At 36.0% G+C, this 20,027-nt stretch overlaps 2 protein-coding genes across 25 annotated transcripts in view; both read right to left on the reverse strand.

The window, feature by feature from the left end:
• The window catches only part of LOC110812818 (AMP-dependent synthetase and ligase family protein), a 59,591-nt gene extending 48,546 nt beyond the window's left edge, over positions 1 to 11,045 (reverse strand). For 18 of the 23 annotated variants that reach the window (XR_015821707.1, XR_015821706.1, XR_002539373.2 and 15 more), the window contains exon 1: positions 10,586 to 11,044. Coding sequence is in view for 17 of the 23 variants with exons in the window: in XM_088223061.1 (XP_088079187.1) it covers positions 10,586 to 10,865 (280 nt within the window). In the remaining 6 variants the exon portion in view is untranslated. Of the gene's footprint in view, positions 1 to 10,585 lie in introns of all 23 variants that reach the window. The other 5 variants (XM_088223059.1, XM_022039675.2, XM_088223057.1 and 2 more) reach the window with 2 other exon arrangements.
• Positions 11,046 to 13,284: 2,239 nt separating this feature from the next.
• On the reverse strand, positions 13,285 to 19,598 carry LOC110825951 (non-specific phospholipase C3-like). 2 transcript variants are annotated; one of them, XM_088223047.1, is made up of 4 exons: positions 18,942 to 19,598; positions 17,356 to 17,765; positions 16,925 to 17,095; positions 13,285 to 13,501 (listed from the first exon to the last, which is right to left on the reverse strand). In XM_088223047.1, exons 1-4 carry the CDS (start codon positions 19,568 to 19,570, stop codon positions 13,452 to 13,454), a joined length of 1,260 nt encoding a protein of 419 aa, XP_088079173.1. In that variant the 5' UTR covers positions 19,571 to 19,598; the 3' UTR covers positions 13,285 to 13,451. The 2 variants fall into 2 exon arrangements, with proteins under 2 accessions (XP_088079173.1, XP_021912196.1); XM_022056504.2 differs by lacking the exon at positions 13,285 to 13,501 and adding an exon at positions 16,344 to 16,725.
• Between the last annotated feature and the right edge of the window lie 429 nt (positions 19,599 to 20,027).

Genomic DNA, 20,027 nt, shown 5'->3' on the forward strand with positions numbered 1-20,027 from the left:
CCACACTGGTGAAAGAAATTTGGTAACAAGTAGAAGCATGGTGTAATACCCAAGCCCGTAATTTGATCCAAGATAATTTTTCTCATTTATAAAATATATACAAATAATTAAAAAATTATTTTAATTTAAATTTTATTAAATTTTTGAAAAAAAAATAAATTAGAGACAAAATTTAAAATAAATTTAGAAAAAAATTGGTGAAATTGAGAATAAGATGGGTGTTTTTAAAAAAAAAATTGAAAACGGGGGGTAAAATAGCAAAAAGGGAAAGTTTAATCACGTGAGACAGCCGAGTCAGTAGCCACGGCGAACCAGAGCACGCTACGTGGCAAGCATGCTGACATCGGCACCATGCGGGAAGCCACACAGGTAATCGACATGTCTGGCGATTCGCCGGTTTAGATCACATCCCGCACGCACAAACGGTCCAGATGCATTTCCTCTTGAGTCACGATCGGACGGATGGGGTTGATCGCGATGGACAGCTCAGATTCGTCCACGCAATCAGTGTAATCAGGAAATCATCAAACAGTCCTCCTCGCTCCACGTCGACTCAAACGAACGGTCTGGATCGAACAGATACAAGTATTTAAACTCCTCTTCACAGGGAATCAAAACTCTAGCCGACAGAAGGGTGACCAGAGAAGAAGAAGAAGGGCGGTCGGGGAAAGAACCAGACGCCGGAGAAGGAGACCACCCACCATCGCTGCCGCACGAAGCCACTATCGACACCAAAATAGGTATTTGTTTTCCCTTCCCACTCGGAATTTGATCCCGAGTCTCCTTATGCCTAAATCGAAGCCAAATGATCGATGGGTGAGACAGAAACCGTGGGCAAAACTCGGCCGAACCACCGCGACCAAAACCCAAAACCCTTTCCGATGGACCCCTTTCCGTTTCCCGTTTCCCGTTTCACTTAATTTTTTAACCACCGTGTTCACCGACCTTTTCTAGTACAAGTTAGCCGAAAAGGAACCCCAGCTACGAAGGAGAACCAACAGAGCTGTTGCACCCAGAAACCCCCTTGCCGGTAGGTTTCAGTTTTTTATCTTTTTCGGCCAACCGAGACTCCCTAACATGTTTTTTTGCAGGGTTACGTATAAAATCAGCCAACACCGGCCTAAAACGGCTGAAACCGGGCAGACCGAGATGAACCACCACCATAGGCAACGGAGTCGGCACCGGAGCACGGCGGTGGCGCCGTGCCGGAACTCTAAAATTTACCAGAAAAGTTTTAAAACGCCTATTCTGGCCTTTCGGGATATTTTTGGATACTTGACGAGTGTTTTAATTTTCATAAGAAAAATTCAGTAAACCCAGTAACCGCTAGGAGGTGCAGTAAATAGTACAAGTTTTCAAACATCGATACGGGACAAGAATCTCTCCCCCTATTCCCTGTTATGTAAATTGAAATTTAATAATCGATAATACTGTGTTTTATGAAAATTAGAAAACTCTGAGTAATTACTGGTAACTAATAGAGTCGGAACCAGTCAATTCACATTTGTCCTAATTTACCGTTTATATTTCCTATACTGCTTACAATGCTTACTATTATGTTGTGTATACTAAATTAATAGTTTTAATTGTTTTCTCGATTATTTGGTTTACCTCACTGCATATCCCCCATTTGTTGGTTTGTTTTACAACAAATGTCTCAATTATGTTTTTTAATGTACGTGTCGTCTATTTGCATGACTTACTATTAATCTGTAAATATAAGATATTGGTATATAACTGGTAATTGGTTTGTGGTGTGATTCTATGTAAAAAATGCTTATTGGGTACCCTAAGAAACGGTGAACGGACCCAATATATAGAAAACCCTACTGTGGATATTATTTCAGTCGGACAGGGCTGAGAAATGTCATACCAAAAGGGTTTAGGAGATATGGTTCACCCTCATACCAGACGGGATATCGAGGCGATGGTATGTTTGACGCCCATTATCGGACGGGGCATGGGAACGGTCAGGTTAATTGAAAAATCTAGATATTGAATTCATGAGTAGGGGGAATATCCCTATGAACCCCCAAAGGTTCCACTAAGGAGGTTAAAAGGATAATTGTCTTTCTTGTTCACTCGTATATGAAATCATAATATTATATAAGAATTTATCCTTATAGATTGATTTTGGAAAACTCATAACGGTAAGTATAAAATAAACGGTTTGATATTAAATGAATTTACTTAAATTACGGGATCTATTAATTGTTTTATAATTTTTACCAACCTTCGGTTTCTGTATCAGTGATTAGTATGATATTCTTATTAAACTAGTGTATCTCACCCTTCTATTAATCATTTCAGATCAAAAAGATCAGGACCCAGATCCTGATCAGCAGGAGGGTTGTGAGTAGATAATAGTGGATTTTATCAAGTATTAGTGGAGGTTAATCCTCTAGGACATTTATTTACTTATTTTTAATTATTTACTCGTTTCCTTTTACTAATCGCTGTACAAGAGATATTTTCGTAACCCTATTGGATATTTTAATTTACTGTGTAAGGAATATAAACCCTAATATTACTGTTTGTTTCCGCATTTAAAGTATGAATTCGTTTCCTTTAAGTTTCGAGTCTTTACAGTTGATATCAAAGCTACGTTTCGTTCCTTACACAGAGATTTAAAAACCCTGGAATACAACCCGACATTCAACCCTCTCTCGTGAAATGCAAGTACAAGAATATGATGAGAGAAAAACCCCCACTAAACCGAGCAGTCCGGAATGAGTCATTTCGAGAGGATGTCGATCGACTCTTTGAGATGCTGGAGAAACTTATCTCCACCCAGCAGGCTCGAAAAGAAAGGAGGAAGCTGTCTGACCCTCCACCCCTGCCATAGTTTGAACCACCCCTGCAACAAAAAGATCTGGTGCCACCCCGATACAGCCTTACTCCTCCACCATATCATCCGGCACCGTCACAGTACAATCCGATGCCGCCCGGCCCCCTCCCAACATAATCCAATCCCTCTTCCACGGGACTCAGTTCCACCCATGATAAACCCAAACTATATTGAGAGGTACAAGAGACTAAATCTATCTACCTTTACAGGGGCATCCTTTCTCGAAGAGGCTAAGTATTGATTAGCTGAGACAGAGAAGGCCTTCGCGACTCTTGGGATGGTCTCCCAACAGAAGATTGTACTTGCCACCTACGTGTTCGTGGGTAAGGCAGGTGCTGGTAGTGGTTGAAGCAGGCCACCCTTTCTGTTTCATTCACTTGGTAATAGTTCCTGATAGCTTTCAATACAAAGTACCTTCTAGAGTATTTTCGATATTTAAAGGAAATAGAGTTTGCACACTTAGTCCAGGGCGATGAGAGTATCAGAGTATGTCTGAAGGTTCCTAGAGTTGGACCGGTATTCCCCTGAGAGTATGATTGATGAAGGCAGAAAGACAAGAAAGTTTGAGTGGAGCCTCCATCCTGAGATTAAGCAACAGTTGTATGTGTACGAGCTCAGCACCTACTCAGCAGTTCTGCCCAAGACACAGCTAGTAGAGAGAAACCTTCGTATCTACTCTCCAGCAGTAGGCAATTTCAGACCCCAAGTTCTACACCGCAAACCAACACTTACTGCACCGGTTCAGCAAAATAAGATATTTAGGCCTGTAACTCAAGCCCCGACAGCAGGACACGTTAGAACTTGCCAGCACTGTAGCAACGATCATGTAGACCGACCCTGCTATTGCCTCAACAATATATGTCGCATATGTGGAAGTGTCCAACATTACGCGAGAGAGTGCCTACGAAATCAAAATCAGGTCAGACCTCCCATGTAGGGCAGAGCTTACATCCTCACCCAGCAGGATGCTGAATCCAACCCGGACGTGCTACAGGGTACATACACTATCTGTAGTTACCTTGCACATGTTTTGATTGATATTGGTATTTCACATTCTTTTGTCTTACATGGTTTTGCAAAAAAATTGAATATGTTATCTGAAAATCTAAATTATGTGTTGTTTGTGTCTACTCCTGAGCATGGGACACTACTAAAGAAGGTAATATGCACACCTTGTATCGTAGAAAAAACTAATAAGAAATTAAGTGTAAACCTTATAAAAATAGACATAGGGGATTTTGATATAATTCTGGGAATGAACTTGTTAGCTGCGTATCACGCCACCTAAACTATTTCCATAAAAACCTTGTATTCAATCTTCTCAATGAAGAGCCATTCACAAATTAATAAAAGTGTTAGATATTTTTTCCCTCATAGCAATTGCATCGTTATATGACGCTTAACTCATTTGTCTTTTCCACATTAGGTGAAGTTAAGAAAAAAATTTGCATTCAAGAGATCCCTGTAGTTCAAAAATTCCCGGATGTGTTTCCTGACGAACTACCCAAACTGTTAGTGGATAGGGAAGCCGAATTTGCCATAAATCTTCAGTCTGGCACTCAATTCATCTCATTTGCCCCTCACCGAATGAGTCGAGTAGAGATGGAAGAGCTGAAGAAACAGATCGAAGAATTGCAGGATAATGAGTTCATCCAACACAATATATCTCTTTGGGATGCTGGAGTCGCGTTTACAAGGAAGAGGGATGGGTCCCTGAGGTTGTGTATTGACTACAGGGGATTGTATAGAGTTACAATCAAGAACAAGTACCATCTCCCCCGGATTGATGATTTTTTCTATCAGTTACAGGATGTGCAGTTTTTCTCCAAGATAAATTTGCGTTCGGGTTACCATCATATAAATATCATGGCAGAAAACATTCGCAAGACAGTCTTCACAACCAGGTACGGACACTATAAGTTCCCGATCATATCATTTAGGTTAATCAACGCGCAAGCCATTTTTATAGACTTGATGAACAGAGTTTTTAGGTAATTTCTGTATCAGTTCGTCATTGTGTTCATTGATGATATCCTAATCTATTCAAAGAGTAGAGAGGAACACGCTCATCACCTGACTCAGCTTTTACAAGTTCTTAGGAAAAAAAAGTTGCATGCAAAATTGAGTAAGTGTGGGTTTTAACTTGAGCAGACTACCTTTCTAGAGCACATAATATCAAAGGATGGGTGTCAATGAATCTTGAGAAGGTTGAATCAGTACTCGGTTGGAAAAAATTGAATTCGATTAAGAAAATTCGTAACTTTCTGAAAATGGCAGGATATTATCGTAGATTTGTGGAACGATTTTATAGCCTATCGGCTCCATTGACCCAACTTATAAAGCAGAACGTCAAGTTTGAATGGAACGAGAATTGCAAAATGAGCTTTACAGAACTCAAAAAACAGTTGACTAACGCACCCGCGTTGACTCTACCGAGTGGCACAGGTGGATAAACAATGTATAGTGATGCTTCCTACCTGGGTTGGGTTGTGTTCTGGTGCAGCATGGGAAAGTTATAACCTATGGGCCCAGACAGTTGAAGAATCAAGAAAAGAATTACTCCACCCACGACTTGAAATTTACCGTTATTATCCACGCACTAAAAATCTGACGTCACTACTTATATGGGAAAACCTTTGAGATTTATATAGAGTATAAGAGTTTGAAGCATATATTCACTTATAAAGATCTCAACATGCGTCAGAGGTGTTGGATAGAGCTCATCAAAGACTTCGATTGTAAGATTTTGTATCACCCAGATAAGGGCAATGTGGTAGCTGACCCACTCAGGAGAAAAAGTGCAGATATATTGGCTCACCTAATGGTTTCTGAATGCAGGGTAATAGGAGCTGCACAACAAATACGGCTTCAGGACTTGAAGATGATTACATGTCTAACCCATCTGACAGTCCAACCCGAACTTATTTAGAGAATAAAGGAAGTCTAATTGACCAACTCCACCCTAACAGCTCTCAGGAAGGATACAGAACAGGGAGTAAGTCAAGAATTCCGAGTCTCTGCCGATGAGTTACTCAGCTTTCAGAATATGGTGTGTTTTTCATATGACAGTGAACTGAAAAGAAACATCATGACAAAGCTTAATAACTCAAAGTTCACCATGTATTCCGGAAGTAGTAACATGTATCAAAGTATGTGATCCCGTTTTTTGTGGAGCGAGATGAAAAAAGAGCGCCGATTTCGTCTCCAAATGCCTTGTATGTCAACACGTTAAGGTCATCAACGCTCAGGTGAACTACTTCAGTCATTGTCGATCCCGAAGTGGAAATGGAAACATATCACCATGGATTTTGTGACAGGGCTGCCAAAGGCACACTCGAGATACGATGTTGTATGGATAATTGTTGACCAACTCACCAAATTCTCTCACTTCTTGGCTATCAAGATGTCCGACCCCTTAAACAAGTTAGTCAAAATTTATATCCGGAAGATATTAAGGCTACATGGAGTTCCGATGATAGTGGTATCCGACAGAGACCCCAGGTTTATCTCTCGGTTTTGATCTACTTTTCAGCTAGCAATGAGAATGAAACTGTCACTCAGCACCGCAATTCACCCTCAAATCGATAAACAATCAGAACAGACGATTCGCATACTAAAGGATATGCTCCGAACTTGCATTCTAAATTTCGAAAGCCATTGGGATGATCACCTACCTTTGATAGAGTTTGCCTACAATAACAGCTATCAAGTAAGTATCGGCATAGCCCCGTATAAGGCATTGTATGGCCGCCCATATAGATCGCCGATCTGTTGAGAAGAAGTGTGTGATAAAAAATTGTTTGACCCGAATCTTGTAGAAGATATTACAGCCAAGATAGTTAAAATCAGGAAGAACATCCAGACAGCTCGGAATAGACAGAAGAGTTATGCGGACACCCGGATAAGATATTTAGAATTTGAGAAAGGTGATCGAGTGTTTCTTAAGGTCACCCCTTTCAAGTGAATCAGTAAGTTTGGTAAAATGGAGAAATTAAATCCTATATTTATCGGACCGTTTGAAATCTTAAACAGGATTAGTACGTTCACCTGCAGACTAGCACTACCTCCAGAGTTATATAGAGTCCATAATATGGTTCATGTGTCTATGCTACGCAAGTATAATCCGAACCTCTCTCATATCCTGTCTCACGATCCCCTCTCACTCCAGAAGGATCTATATTATGAGTAAGTACTGGTAGATATTGTGGATCAGAAGAGCAGAGAATTTGACAAAAGAGAAATTCCCTTCGTCAAGATCCTATAACGGAATCACACACAGGAAGAAACCACTTGGGAGCTAGAATCGGACTTTTGAGTCCAGTACCCACAACTGTTTGACTAAGTGAGAGAGAGCAAATTTGATAGACCAAATTTTTTCTTAAGGGGGGAAGTTGTAATACTCGGATTCGGAAATTGATTCGGGATAATTTTTCTCACTTACAAAATATATATAAATAATTAAAAAAATTATTTTAATTTAAATTTTATTAAATTTTTGAGAAAAATGATTTATGAACAAAATTAAAAGCAATTTTGAAAAAAAAGTGGTGAAATTAAGAATAAGATTAATGTTTTTGAAAGAAAATTTGAAAACATAGGGTAAAATCGCAAAAATGAGGAGTTTGGCCACGTGGGATGGCTCAATCAGCAATCACGGCGAATCAGAGTACGCCACGTGGCAAACACGCTAACATCGACACCACACGGGAGACCACGCGGGCAATTTGCGTGTCTGACGATCCGACAGTGTCGATCACATCCCGCGCGCACGGATGGCCCAAATGGATTTCCTCTTCAAGCGCGACCAAACAGATGGGGTTAATCGCGATGAACACCCCAGATTCGTCCATGCAATCAGCCTAAATGGAAAATCATCGAACGGTCCTCCTCACTCCACGTTGACTCAAACAAACGGTCTGAATCGAATGGAGATGAGTATTTAAACTCCTCTTCGCAGAAAATCAAAACCCTAGCCTACAGAGAAATGATCGGAGAAGAAGAAGAAGAGCGGTCGGGGAAAAAACCAGACGCCGGAGAAGGAGGCCAACCACCATTGCTGCCGCACTGAAGCCACCGCCGACGCCAAAACAAACATTTTTTTTTCCCTTTCCCACTCGAAATTCGATCTCGAGTCTCCCTATGCCCAAATCGGAGCCAAAGGATCGATGGGTAAGTCAAAAACCGCGGGCAAAGCTCACTCGAGCCGCCGCGGCCAAAACTCAAAACCCTTTCCGATGACCCCCTTCCCGTTTCTCGTTTCCTATTTCACGTTATTTTTTTACTACCATGTTCGTCGTCCTTTTCTGGTGCATGTTAACCAAAGAAGAACCCTACCCGCGAAAAAGAACTAGCGAAGCCACCACACCTGGAGACCCCCTTTTCCGATAGGTTTTGGTTTTTTGCATTTTCCGGCCAACTGAGGATCCCTAACGTGTTTTTTCGCAGGGTTATGTGTCAAACCCGCCAACACCAGCCTAAAACGGCTGGAATTGGACAGACCGAGGCAAACCGTTGTCGTAGATAGCGAAAGCAGCTCCGCCGTGCCGGAACCCTAAAATTTACAAGAAAAGTTTTAAAACATCTATTCTGTTCTTTCGATGTATTTTTGGATACTTGACAGGTGTTTTAATTTTCAAAGGAAAAATTTAAGAAACCTGAGTACCATCAGGAGGCGCAGCAGATAATACGATGTTTCGAACACCGATTCGGGTTAAGAATCCTTCACCCTATTCCCTATTACGTAAATTGAAGCTTAATAATCGATAATACTATATTTTGTGAAAATTATAAAACCTTAAGAATAATTACAGGTCACTAATGGAACCGGAACCGGTCAATTCATATTTGCCCTAGTTTACTGTTTATTTTTTATGTACTGCTTAAAATGCTTACTATTATGTTGTGTGTACTAAATTAATAGTTTTCATTATTTTCTCGGTTATTTGGTTTACCTCACTGCATATTATCCATTTGTTAGTTTGTTTTGCAATAAATGTCTCAATTATGTTTCTTAATGTACGTATCGCCTATTTGCATGACTTATTATTGATCTGTAAATATAAAATATTAGTATGTAACTGATAATCGGTTTGTGATGTGATTCTAGGTAAGAAACGCTTACTGGGTACTCTGGGAAAAGATGGACGGACTCGGTACATAAAGAACCCTATTGTGGATATTATCTCAGTCGGATGAGGCTAAGAAGTCCTATACCGGAAAAGTTTGGGAGATATGGTTCACCCTAATACAAGACAGGATATCAAGACAATTGTGTGCTTGGTGCCCATTACCGGACGGGGTATGAGAACGGCCGAGTTAATTGATAAATTTAGATATTAGGTTTACGAGTAGGGAAAAATCCTTATAAACCCCCAGAGGTTATAGTAAGCAGGTAAAAAGAAAAATTGTCCTTCCTGCTCACTTGTATATGAAATCATAATATTATGTGAGTATTTGTTTTTATAAGTTGATTTTGAAAAACTCATAACGGTAAGTATGAAATAAACGGTTTGAAATTAAATAAATTTACTTAAATTAAGGGTTCTATCAGTTGTTTTATGATTTTTACTAACCTTCGGTTTCCATATCAATGATTAGTGTGATATTTTTACTAATTTAGTGTAGTTCACCCTTCTATTAACCATTTCAGATCAAGAATATCAGGACCTAGATCCTGATCAATAGAAGGGTTGTGAGTAGATTACCTCGCGGACCCCATCAAGTACTAGTGGAGGTGAACCCGCTAATATATTTATTTACTTGTTTTTAATCATTTACTCGTTTCTTTTTATAAACCGTTGTAGAAGCAATATTTCCGTAACTCTATTGAGCATTCTAATTTACTATGTAACGAATGTAAATTCTAACATTATTATTTACTTTCACATTTAAGTATGAATTCGTTTTCTTTAAAATTCGAGTCTTTACACATGGCTAATGTAGTCCAAAAAGGATTTATATGTGTAAAGTCTGAGGAATCTAAATCAGGGTCAAAGATGACTCCCTACTGGCAACAAGCCCCCTCACTGGAGGATCGACCTTTCAGAAAATAGAGAGACAAAGAGTGGAAAAAAAAACATGAACAGTAGTACCCTTTACATTAATCATTTTTAATTTTTATAAATTATTTAAATAAATTTTATTTCAAAATAAAATAATAATAGTTCAAATTTAATAATTATATTGAATAAAATAAATTAATTAAAATTAAAATATATTTTTAATTAATATTTTTATTATATTTATTATAAATTTTTTAAATAAATTACATTTAAAAATTAAATAATGATGATTTAAAATTAAAATGTATATTGAACAAAGCAAATTAATTAAACTAAATATATATCTTATTAGAATACTTTTAATAAGATTATTCACTATTAACTAAATAATTATAATAATTATGTTTTTATTATTAGGTATCTTTTAGTATTTTAATATTTATCACAAATTTATATTTTTTGTTTTCCTAAGATATTTTAAAAAATACACTGCAAATTAAATTATTTAAAGAAAAAAGAAAGGAATGCTCACATTTTGACGCTATCTTTTGTTTTCCTTCCACTTTCCTCAATTCGAAAATAGGTTATTACGTTCTTTTCATTTTACATGATTTCCACTCTTGTTTACTGATTGCATCTTAAAGTATTCATGCTTGAAATGAATTTACTGATTTCATACTCCAAAAAAAATAATAATTAAAAGAACATATTTAAAAGAACGATAGAATTGACTCACATTGGTGTTCGGGTTTGATCAAGCAGGGGTCATCAACGCCGTCGAGAATAGAGCAGAGGCGAGAGCTGAGAGAATCAACGGTGGCCAAGACTTGAGAGAAAGTGAAGCACTGGTCTCCTTCGTACGCCGGAGGATTAGAAGGAGGACCGTTGATTTGAGCCGCACTTGACGCATGTATCACTGCGATTTTGTTAGGGAATTTAGTTGCGGCATTTAAGAACTCATGTGATATACAGCAGTGCTCCTGCTTCCAATTCTGCTTCTGAATCTTCTCTTCCATTTTTTCACCACTGATTTCAGCCTCTGTTCGTTTTCTCTGAATCAAATACCTCCGGCGGCCGGCGGATAGTGACGGAGCCGACAGAAGGAGGTAGAGCCTGGTTAAGTCTGGAGGAGAACTTTAGGGGTTAGCCTGGGAGGGACTAATGACTAAACTGGCCGGGGTTCTGCTCAACTAAGTTTTTTAAACTAAAATCAGAATTGTTTTTCTCTTTTTTAATAAAATATATTATAATTTAACTTTTAATAATAGTATTATAATTTTTTAAATAAATTTTTTATTTTCTAAATTAAATAAATATATTATGAAACTAGTATTTATATGTAAACAAATAAGGAAAATAATTAAATCAAAAACTGTTTCAAAAATAACCTAAATTACTAAGAATTTTTTAGAAAAATTTTTAATATTTTAAATAATTAATTTTTTCTTATTATATAATCTTTTATTACTTCAACATTTGTTACTAATTTTATAAATATTAATCAAATATAATATTATATTTTATATTAACATTATTTCTTACAGCAGCCTTTATGAAACATTAACTACTAAGTTTTACACTATTACATACCTCAAGATACAAATATCAAATTGGAATAAATAAACTTCCAAGTATTTGCATTGATATATATATATATATATATATATATACACATGTATAATAGTTTCTTTTTGGTTTATCTATTGGTTTAAGTACATTATTTATATATGCCTATGAATACATACCTACTTGTTGTAACACCCTATATCTAAAAAAATTTTAGTCTAAAATAATTTAATATTAATAAAAAAATATTTTTAAAATATTTTAATTTTAATTTTTATGAAATTTTGAAAAAAAATTAAATTTTAGATGCAATTAAAAATATTTTCAAAAATTATGATCAAAGTATAAATAAGGGAGAACTTTTTTGAAAAGAAATATAAAAAACTAGAGTAAAAACTTAACTTTCAAAAGTTCGGCCACGTGGACCGCCACATCAACAGCGCAGCCAGTCCTTGTGTGCCGTGTGGCAGACACATTGACACGCATCCACGTGAGAGGTCCCGCAGGCAATCTGCGTGCCAACTGATCCAATGGCTCAGATCGCATCTCGCACACACGGACGACTCAGATGCATTTTCTCTTCAAGTGCGATCGAATGGCAGGATTTGATCAAATTGTTCGGTCCATATTAATTTTTCAAATAAGAGGGATCCAACAGCTGAGGATGGGTCATATAGCCTTGAATAGACGTCCCAAATTTAATAAAGATGAGTATTTAAATCCCTTTTCGGAGGGAACCAAAACTTTAACCAACAGATGGGTAATCAGAGAAGAAGAAAGGGGGTGGCCAGAAAGTGAACAACACGCTAGAGAAGAAGACCAGCCACTATTGTCAGTGCACTGGAGCCACCACTGATGCCGAAAAGGTAAGATTTTTCTCCCTTATGCTCGAAATTGAATCTTGAATCCCTCCATGCCCATATCGAAGCTGAAAGGACAACGAGTGAGCCGAAAAATACGAGTGGAGCTTAGTCGAACCACTACGGTTGAAACCCAAAACCTCATCTGATGAGTCCCTTCCCATTTTTAGTTTCCCTCGATTTTTTTACCATTGTGCTCCTTGTTTCTTTCTGGTGTATGTTAGCCGAAGAAAAATTCCGACCACAAAGGAGAAATGGCAGAGCCACTTACCAGGAGACCCTTTGTCAGTAGGAGGGTCTCGATTTTTTCCTTTTTCGGTTGACAGAAGCTCCCTAACCTTGTTTTTCACAGGTTTCTATACAAAACTGACTGAAAATGGCCAGGCCGATAGGAACCGCCACTATGGGTGGCAGAGCTGGCAACAGAGCACGGCGGTGCTACCCTGCCGAAACCTTAAATCGGCCGAAAAAGTTCAAAACCACTTATTTTGGCCTTTTTGGTATATTTTTGGAAACGTAATGTGTATTTATTATTTTTACATGAAAAATTCAGGAAACTCAAGAACTGTTATCAAGCGTAGTGAAAGATACAGTATTTCAAACACCGATCCAATGTAAGAATCCCTTACATATTTTTTCGTTATGGTAAATTAAAGTTTAATAATTAATAATGGTGTGTCTTGTAAAAATTAGAAAATCCTAAAATTAATTACAGGTCACCATTAGAGCCGCTAACTGATCAATACGAAATTATTTATTTGTCTATACTATTTATCTATTGCTATGATATATTTGTTGGCATGCCGCGTGCACTTTTATTCATATATCTATTTGCCCTCTCGTTATTGATTACTTAACTATTTCTCGCATTTGTTGATTGATTGAAATAAATGTCTTAATCATTTTTTTTTTTATTTACGTATTGGTTATTTGCATGATTTACTGTTGATTGATAAAAATGAGATGTTGGTATGTGATTAGTGATTAGTTGATTGTAATGACCCAGAACTTAAAAGGAAATAAATTATAAATTAAATACGGAAGCGAAATAATAAAGTTAAGGTTTACATTCTTTACACAATAATTCAGAATATCTAATAGAGCTACGGGAATGATCATTTTAAAAAAATAAATAAAAAATCAAAGAAATACATAGAAAATAAACAACTGGAGATCCTATTCGCAACCTTCTTGTGGATCGGGATCTGGATCTTGGTCCACTTGATCTGAAATGATTAATGAAATAGTGAACGACACTAACCCAATAAGAATGTCACACTACTTACAGATACAGAAATGAAGATTAGTAGAAATCATAAAAACAACTAATGGATATCTTAAATTAAGTAAATTCATTTATAATAAATAAAATCATTTACCGCATATTTACTGTAGCGAGATTTTCAAAACCGATCTATAGAGGCAATAACATAACCAATATCATAATCTCATATTCAATTAGCCAGAATAACAACTTTCTCTTTTTATCTGCCTACTGGTATCCATTGAGATCAATAAGGATGTCTTCACTACGCGTGAACTATTATTCAACATTATCAACTAACTAACCGTCTCAATACCTTGTCCGGTATGAGCGCCAAAAGTATCATCTCTCAATACCCCATTAAGTATGAGGGTGAAACGGATTGTCCCCATATCCCGTTCAGTATGAGTACCAAAAATACCAACATTCAATACTCCGTCCAATATGAGGGTAAAACGGGCCGTCCCCATACCTCGTCCGGTATGAGAACCAAAAATATTAATTCTCGGTATCCCATCCAGTGTGAGCCAACGTTTACGATAGGGTTTTCTACATACCCGATCCGTCTACTATCTTTCAAGATATCCAGTAAGATTATCACTCATCCATTCATTTAATCAAATAATTTTCTGTTTACATTTAATTTTCAATTTCATAATTTAACTGTAAATCACGCAAAATAAACAATACAAGCATCAAGAAAACATAACCGAATTATTTTATCACTTTTCAGTGTATTATCATGCATTTGAAATTGTAAAATCAAACAATCAGTTAAAACATGACAAACAGTAATAAATAACGGGTTTTGACTCCATTAGTAATTTGTAATTAATTATCGATATTTTTTAAATTATGCAAAATACCGTATTATTTATAATTAAACTTTAATTTTATAACGGAAAATAAAGTGATAGCTTCTTACACGAATCGATGTCTAAAATACTAAGATTTCAGCTGCACCTACTCGTGGTACCTACGTTTCCTGAATTTTTCTTTGGAGGTTAAAACACTCTTCAAATACCTAAAAATACCTCAAAAAATCTAAAATCGGTGTTAAAAATCTTTTTCTGACCAATTTTAAAATTCCGATACTACGGCACCGTCGTGCTCTGGTGACAGCATCGCCGCTTGCAATTGTGGTTTACCTCGGATTGGTCATTTTTTGCCAACTTTGCCTGATTTCGACCAGTTTTGGCTAATTTCGGCTAGTTTTATATTCATCCATAAAAGAAAACACATTAAGGGGCCTAGGTTGGCTGAAAAAAGTCAAAAAAATAAAAAACTCACCTACAGCAGTTGGACTTTTTTTTCGGTCAACCTGTAGGAAAAAGAATGATGAAAAAATTGCATAAAACGGGAATCGGGAACGGGCTTATCAGATATAATTTTTTGTTTTTTCCGCGACGGCACCACTAAGTTTTACCCATGGTTTCCTACTCGTCCGTTGGTTTTTTTGCTCCGATTTGGCCATGGGATTGTTCAAAATCAAATTTTGAGTGAACAAAATTTTTTTTTAACTTTTTTGGCGGTCGGAGGTGGCTCCGGCATGGCGACACGCGGTGATCAGCACCTTTTTCTAACGACTGATTCTTCTTCTTCAGTGGGGGGCTGGCGGTTAGAGTTAGAGTTTGGTGTGAAGTGAGGTATTTATATCCGTTTTTCTTTAATTTGGACCGCCCATCGCATTTAATCTCGATCGTCCGATCACGTTTAAAGAGAAAATAAATCTGAACTGTTTATCGCGATTTGATCTAAATCGTACGCTCGCATTTAAAGAAGAAACGAATCTGAACCGTTCATCACGTTTAATCGCGATCTTCCGATCGCACCTGATGAGGGAACGGATCCAGATCGTCCACACGCGCGGAAACAAATCCGAATCCACCGGTACCTCCTCGTATGACAGATCCTCCTGAAGTGAAAGGTACTTGTGCGCAAAGACATGATAAAAGTCCAGTTGTACTTGCGTAACATGGACACATGAAACACATTATGAACCCTGAATAGTTCTGAAGACAGTGTCAACCTGTATGGGGCGGTGTCAATTCTGTCTAAGATTTCAAATGACATAATAAATCGCGGATTTAGTTTTTTTCTTCTTGTCAAACCTACTAATTCTCTTAAAAGGAGTGACCTTAAAAAACACCTGATCACATTTTTTAAATTCCAAATCCCTTCTTTGGGTATTTGCATAACTCTTCTGTCTGCTCTGAGTCATCTGAATGTTCTTTCTGATATTAACTATTTTGGATGTAGTCTCCTCCACAAAATCTGAACCGAACAATCTTCTATCACCCATCTCTTCCCAACAGATCGGCGATCTGCATGGGTGGCCATACAACGGCTCGTACGGAGGTATGCCGATACTTGCTTGGTAGCTGTTATTGTAGACAAATTCTATTATGGGTAAATGATCATCCCAATAACCTTTGAAGTCAATAACACAATCTGGGAGCATATACTATTAGGTATCTTAATTTACTGTCTAAGGAATGTAAACCTTAAATTCTAAAATTATTTTCGCCTATAATTACTTAATTCAATACTTTCATATTCAATAAATTCTGGGCCTCTACGCTTATAACTGCAAAAAATGTGATCTTGTTCGTAATCTCTTTAAAAAAAGAGCAACAGTAAAAATTCAAAAAAAAAATTAATTTATTAAACATATTTATTAAGGATTAATTGGATAAATATCTTTTATATGTCTATGCAAAACAAATACAAGCTGAATGCAAAAACCTAATTTATAATCTCATGCAAAATTTTTCAATCTCTTGAAAATTCAATATAGCAGTTGATTATAACTAAAACAAATAATACGAATTAAGTATTAATTTTTTAATTAATTGTCACACACCAAACACGAAAACACTTTTTGGAGAAAAGTTTTGGGAAAAGTTGTTCTTGTAGGTTGGGTAAGCAATGAAACAATCTCATGCTCATCAGCTCCATCATCCTTGGCCTTCTTACTTTCACGAAGGAATTTGTTGAAAGCATCTTCAACGTACTTTGCACCGTGTGAAGCTTTCATGTTCTCCACCAGCTTGAATGGATAAATGTCTTTTACATGTTCTCCAGTTAGTGCTGCTGCTGCTTGAATCAACTCTTCTTGAAAATCGGTTAATGTTTCATCTTCTTCTACCTCGAAATCTCTTGTCAATATGGGTTCTGACAATATCTCTGCATGTAAAGTTAAACCAATTTTTTTTTTGAACTTTTATTATCCATAAGAGACTATGTAATATTTTGTTAATTAAGTGATCAAATCACGTTCCCTCGTGAGTTAACATTTAACCCAATAGCAAATGCTCACTCATTCCTTACAAAGAGGATGTAACTAGCAAAATAATGAAACAGATAGAATGACATTAATTAATACCTGGACAATCTTCTCTGGGGGTAGTTCTATTGATAACAATATCAAAAGTTCCTGCCCATGCATCCCGCTTTGTCAAGAACTCTTTCAGATTAAAAATCTTTTTTAAGGTTGCTGGAATTGATGAGTGCTCGAACTGGGACATTTGTTCTGGCCCTGGCGGCCCGTGCACCACTGTAATTGTCCATTAATTATTATAAGAAATAAAAACTTATTACTATAACTTTTCATATTTATTATGAAAAAATGTATTTTTACCACATTTTTATGATTTATTATAGAAAAAAATGTTTCTTAATAGCAAAAAATTTAGTAATTACAAAAACTAATAGAAAATCAAAGTTAAAACATAATAAAAATCGTTGCAGAATATGGATAAATTTTGTTGCAACAATTCGTTATAAAAATTACTATTTTTGTAGTGAGAGTAGTACCTGTTCCAGGGTCAATCCAAGGAGAAATTAAAAGGACAGGAACCCTAACACCAAGACGATCGAACTTAAAGTTAGAAGGTTCAGGACCAATTAAATCGTCAGGATTAGGCACTCCGTCAACGGGAGTTGGGACGTGATCATAATAGCCACCATGCTCATCGTAGATGACAAGGAACAATATTTCATTCCACTGGGGACTTGATCTTAGAGCCTCGTAGATTTCTTTCACCAATTTTTGGCCCTCCATCACATTGTTCTTAGGATGATCGTCATTAGCCTTAGCCGACAACATGTTAAAATATCTAGGCTCAATCACCGTGTAATTGGGAAGCTTCCCTTCCCGACAGTGTCTCTTGAAGCTTAGATCGTAATGATGAAAATTATCTATGTATTTCAACTTTCTCATACTCCTACATATCCAATATCCATAAATTACATGTAGTTTTAGAAAATAATAAAACAACCATGGTTTAAATAAAAATATTAAAATTATTACAGAAAATATCAATTTTATAAAACATAAATTTGTTGCTAATAGATATACTAACAACTACTGTTATACTAAAACCTATTATATTTTTGTATAATATAATGCATTTTAATTTTAAAAAAATTAAAGGATAACATTTTTAATTTTCAAATGACATGAACTAAGACAAAAAGAATGTGTGGGTATATGATATATTGTTCTATATAAATGAAAGCTAACTTTTTAAAAAATAATTTTAAAATATTTTATAATTTAAAATATATTCATACTTAATTATAAAATATTTATTTATTTTTAATTACTAAAAATATAATTTTACCATAATATAATAATGCACTTTAATAAAAAAAAAGAAATATGTTAATTTTCTTCCTTCAAATTCTTAAAACCTAACTTGATTATGAAAGAGACATGCAAGCACATCCAGACGCATACACACGCACATATACATATATATATATATATACATGTATATATATAGCAAGCATAGGACCCGACTAATCCAACCATGAGTTTAATATATTTGATGAATTATTAAATTATAAAAAAAAAGAAAAAGAAAAGACAGATATAAAATATGATGACCAAGATTCGACATGTTAATTGTTTACATATATACCTGGCAAGTTTGTCCCACATCGTACAGGATTATTCTTTTTTCCATCGGTAGATTCAAAGTAATTTTGAATAATTCATTTAAGGAGGTCCAATCAGGATTAATAATATTTCTTAAAAAACAATATATATATATATATATATATACACATAGATGACTAATAATACATGGCAAGTATTTAATTTAGTAATTAAAAATAAATGAATATCCATAAATTTAAAATAATAATTTATCCATAGTGTTACTGGCATGATCGTGATGCTACATGAAGAGCCAGGTTCAAGGTATATGTTAAATCAGCCGCCTCTAATCATAACAAAGAAAAAAGTTATACGATTAAAAACTTAAAAAGTAAATAAATTTAACAGTTTTACAAGTATATACGTATAATATAAAATAGCATACTCTGTACTATCAAAGAGCAATATATACATATACATATATATATTAATCCATGAAGAAAAGATATAAGTTGAGTACCTGTAGAAAAGCACATTAGGGAAAGACTGATAGTAAATTCCGAAGGAGAACCCACTTTCTTCCATGGATTCAAACACAGTCTTCTGCGGGAATCCTTCAATCAACTTCTTCGTATCGTTGCTAATCGCTCCATGCGACGTCGCAGAGTGAACAAACAGCCTGTTGGGCTGCGTCAACGACGGCAACGACGAGAACCACCGGTCGCAAACACCAAACTCCGTCACCAAATCCTTAAACACCGGCAACGCCTCCGGTCTAAATCCATTCATCACTACCTTCTCTCCCATGCCTTGCTGAATACTCTCTGCGTTCTGGACGAACCCTTCCATCGTAACTTCCGGGTTCGGGTCGGGGCTCCATGGCTTCCCGAATACCTGCTCGTAGATGGCTTCGAAAGAGTGGCCCGGGTCCGGGTCGAGGTAGTCGGAGTTGTCGCGGAAGGGGATTCGGGCGGAATCCGGGTCGGATGTTGATAATGGATTGGATTCAGATCCGTCGACGCCGTCAATTTCCGGGTTGAGAGATTTGAACCAGCCGAGCATGTGGTCGAAGGATCGGTTCTCTTGGATCAAAACGACGACGGTTTTGATGGGAAAGGAAGAGGAAGGAGTACCGGCGTCGGCTTCCATTGTTGATATTGTGAGGTTTGACGATCGGTTGTAAATGGACCGGTTTATATAGATTCAGCAGTTTGATTTGATTAATATTTTATTTAATACTTTTTATTTTTTTCTTATAAATAATTAAATATATTATTGATTTGATTAATATTTACTAGAATACTTTTTATTTTTTTTTTTATAAAAAGTTAATTTTAATTTTTTAATATATTATAATCAATTCAATTAGGGAAATCGGGTTATTATTAGATATATATTATGATTAATTGAATAAATATCTTTTATTTGTCCCGTGTAAAATAGATACTCGTTATGTTGTTTTTAGAAATAATTAAATTTATTAATTTAATTAATTTTAATACTAAATAAAAAATAGATAAATATTTTTTGAATCATGTGGGACAATAAAGAAAAGCAGTTAATCAAGTACATTTGTATTTATATTTTTGTATAGTAGATATGCTTT

Source organism: Carica papaya, chromosome 6 (assembly GCF_054855325.1).
Source record: "Carica papaya isolate Zhongbai chromosome 6, ASM5485532v1, whole genome shotgun sequence".
In the NCBI taxonomy this organism is placed as follows: domain Eukaryota; kingdom Viridiplantae; phylum Streptophyta; class Magnoliopsida; order Brassicales; family Caricaceae; genus Carica; species Carica papaya.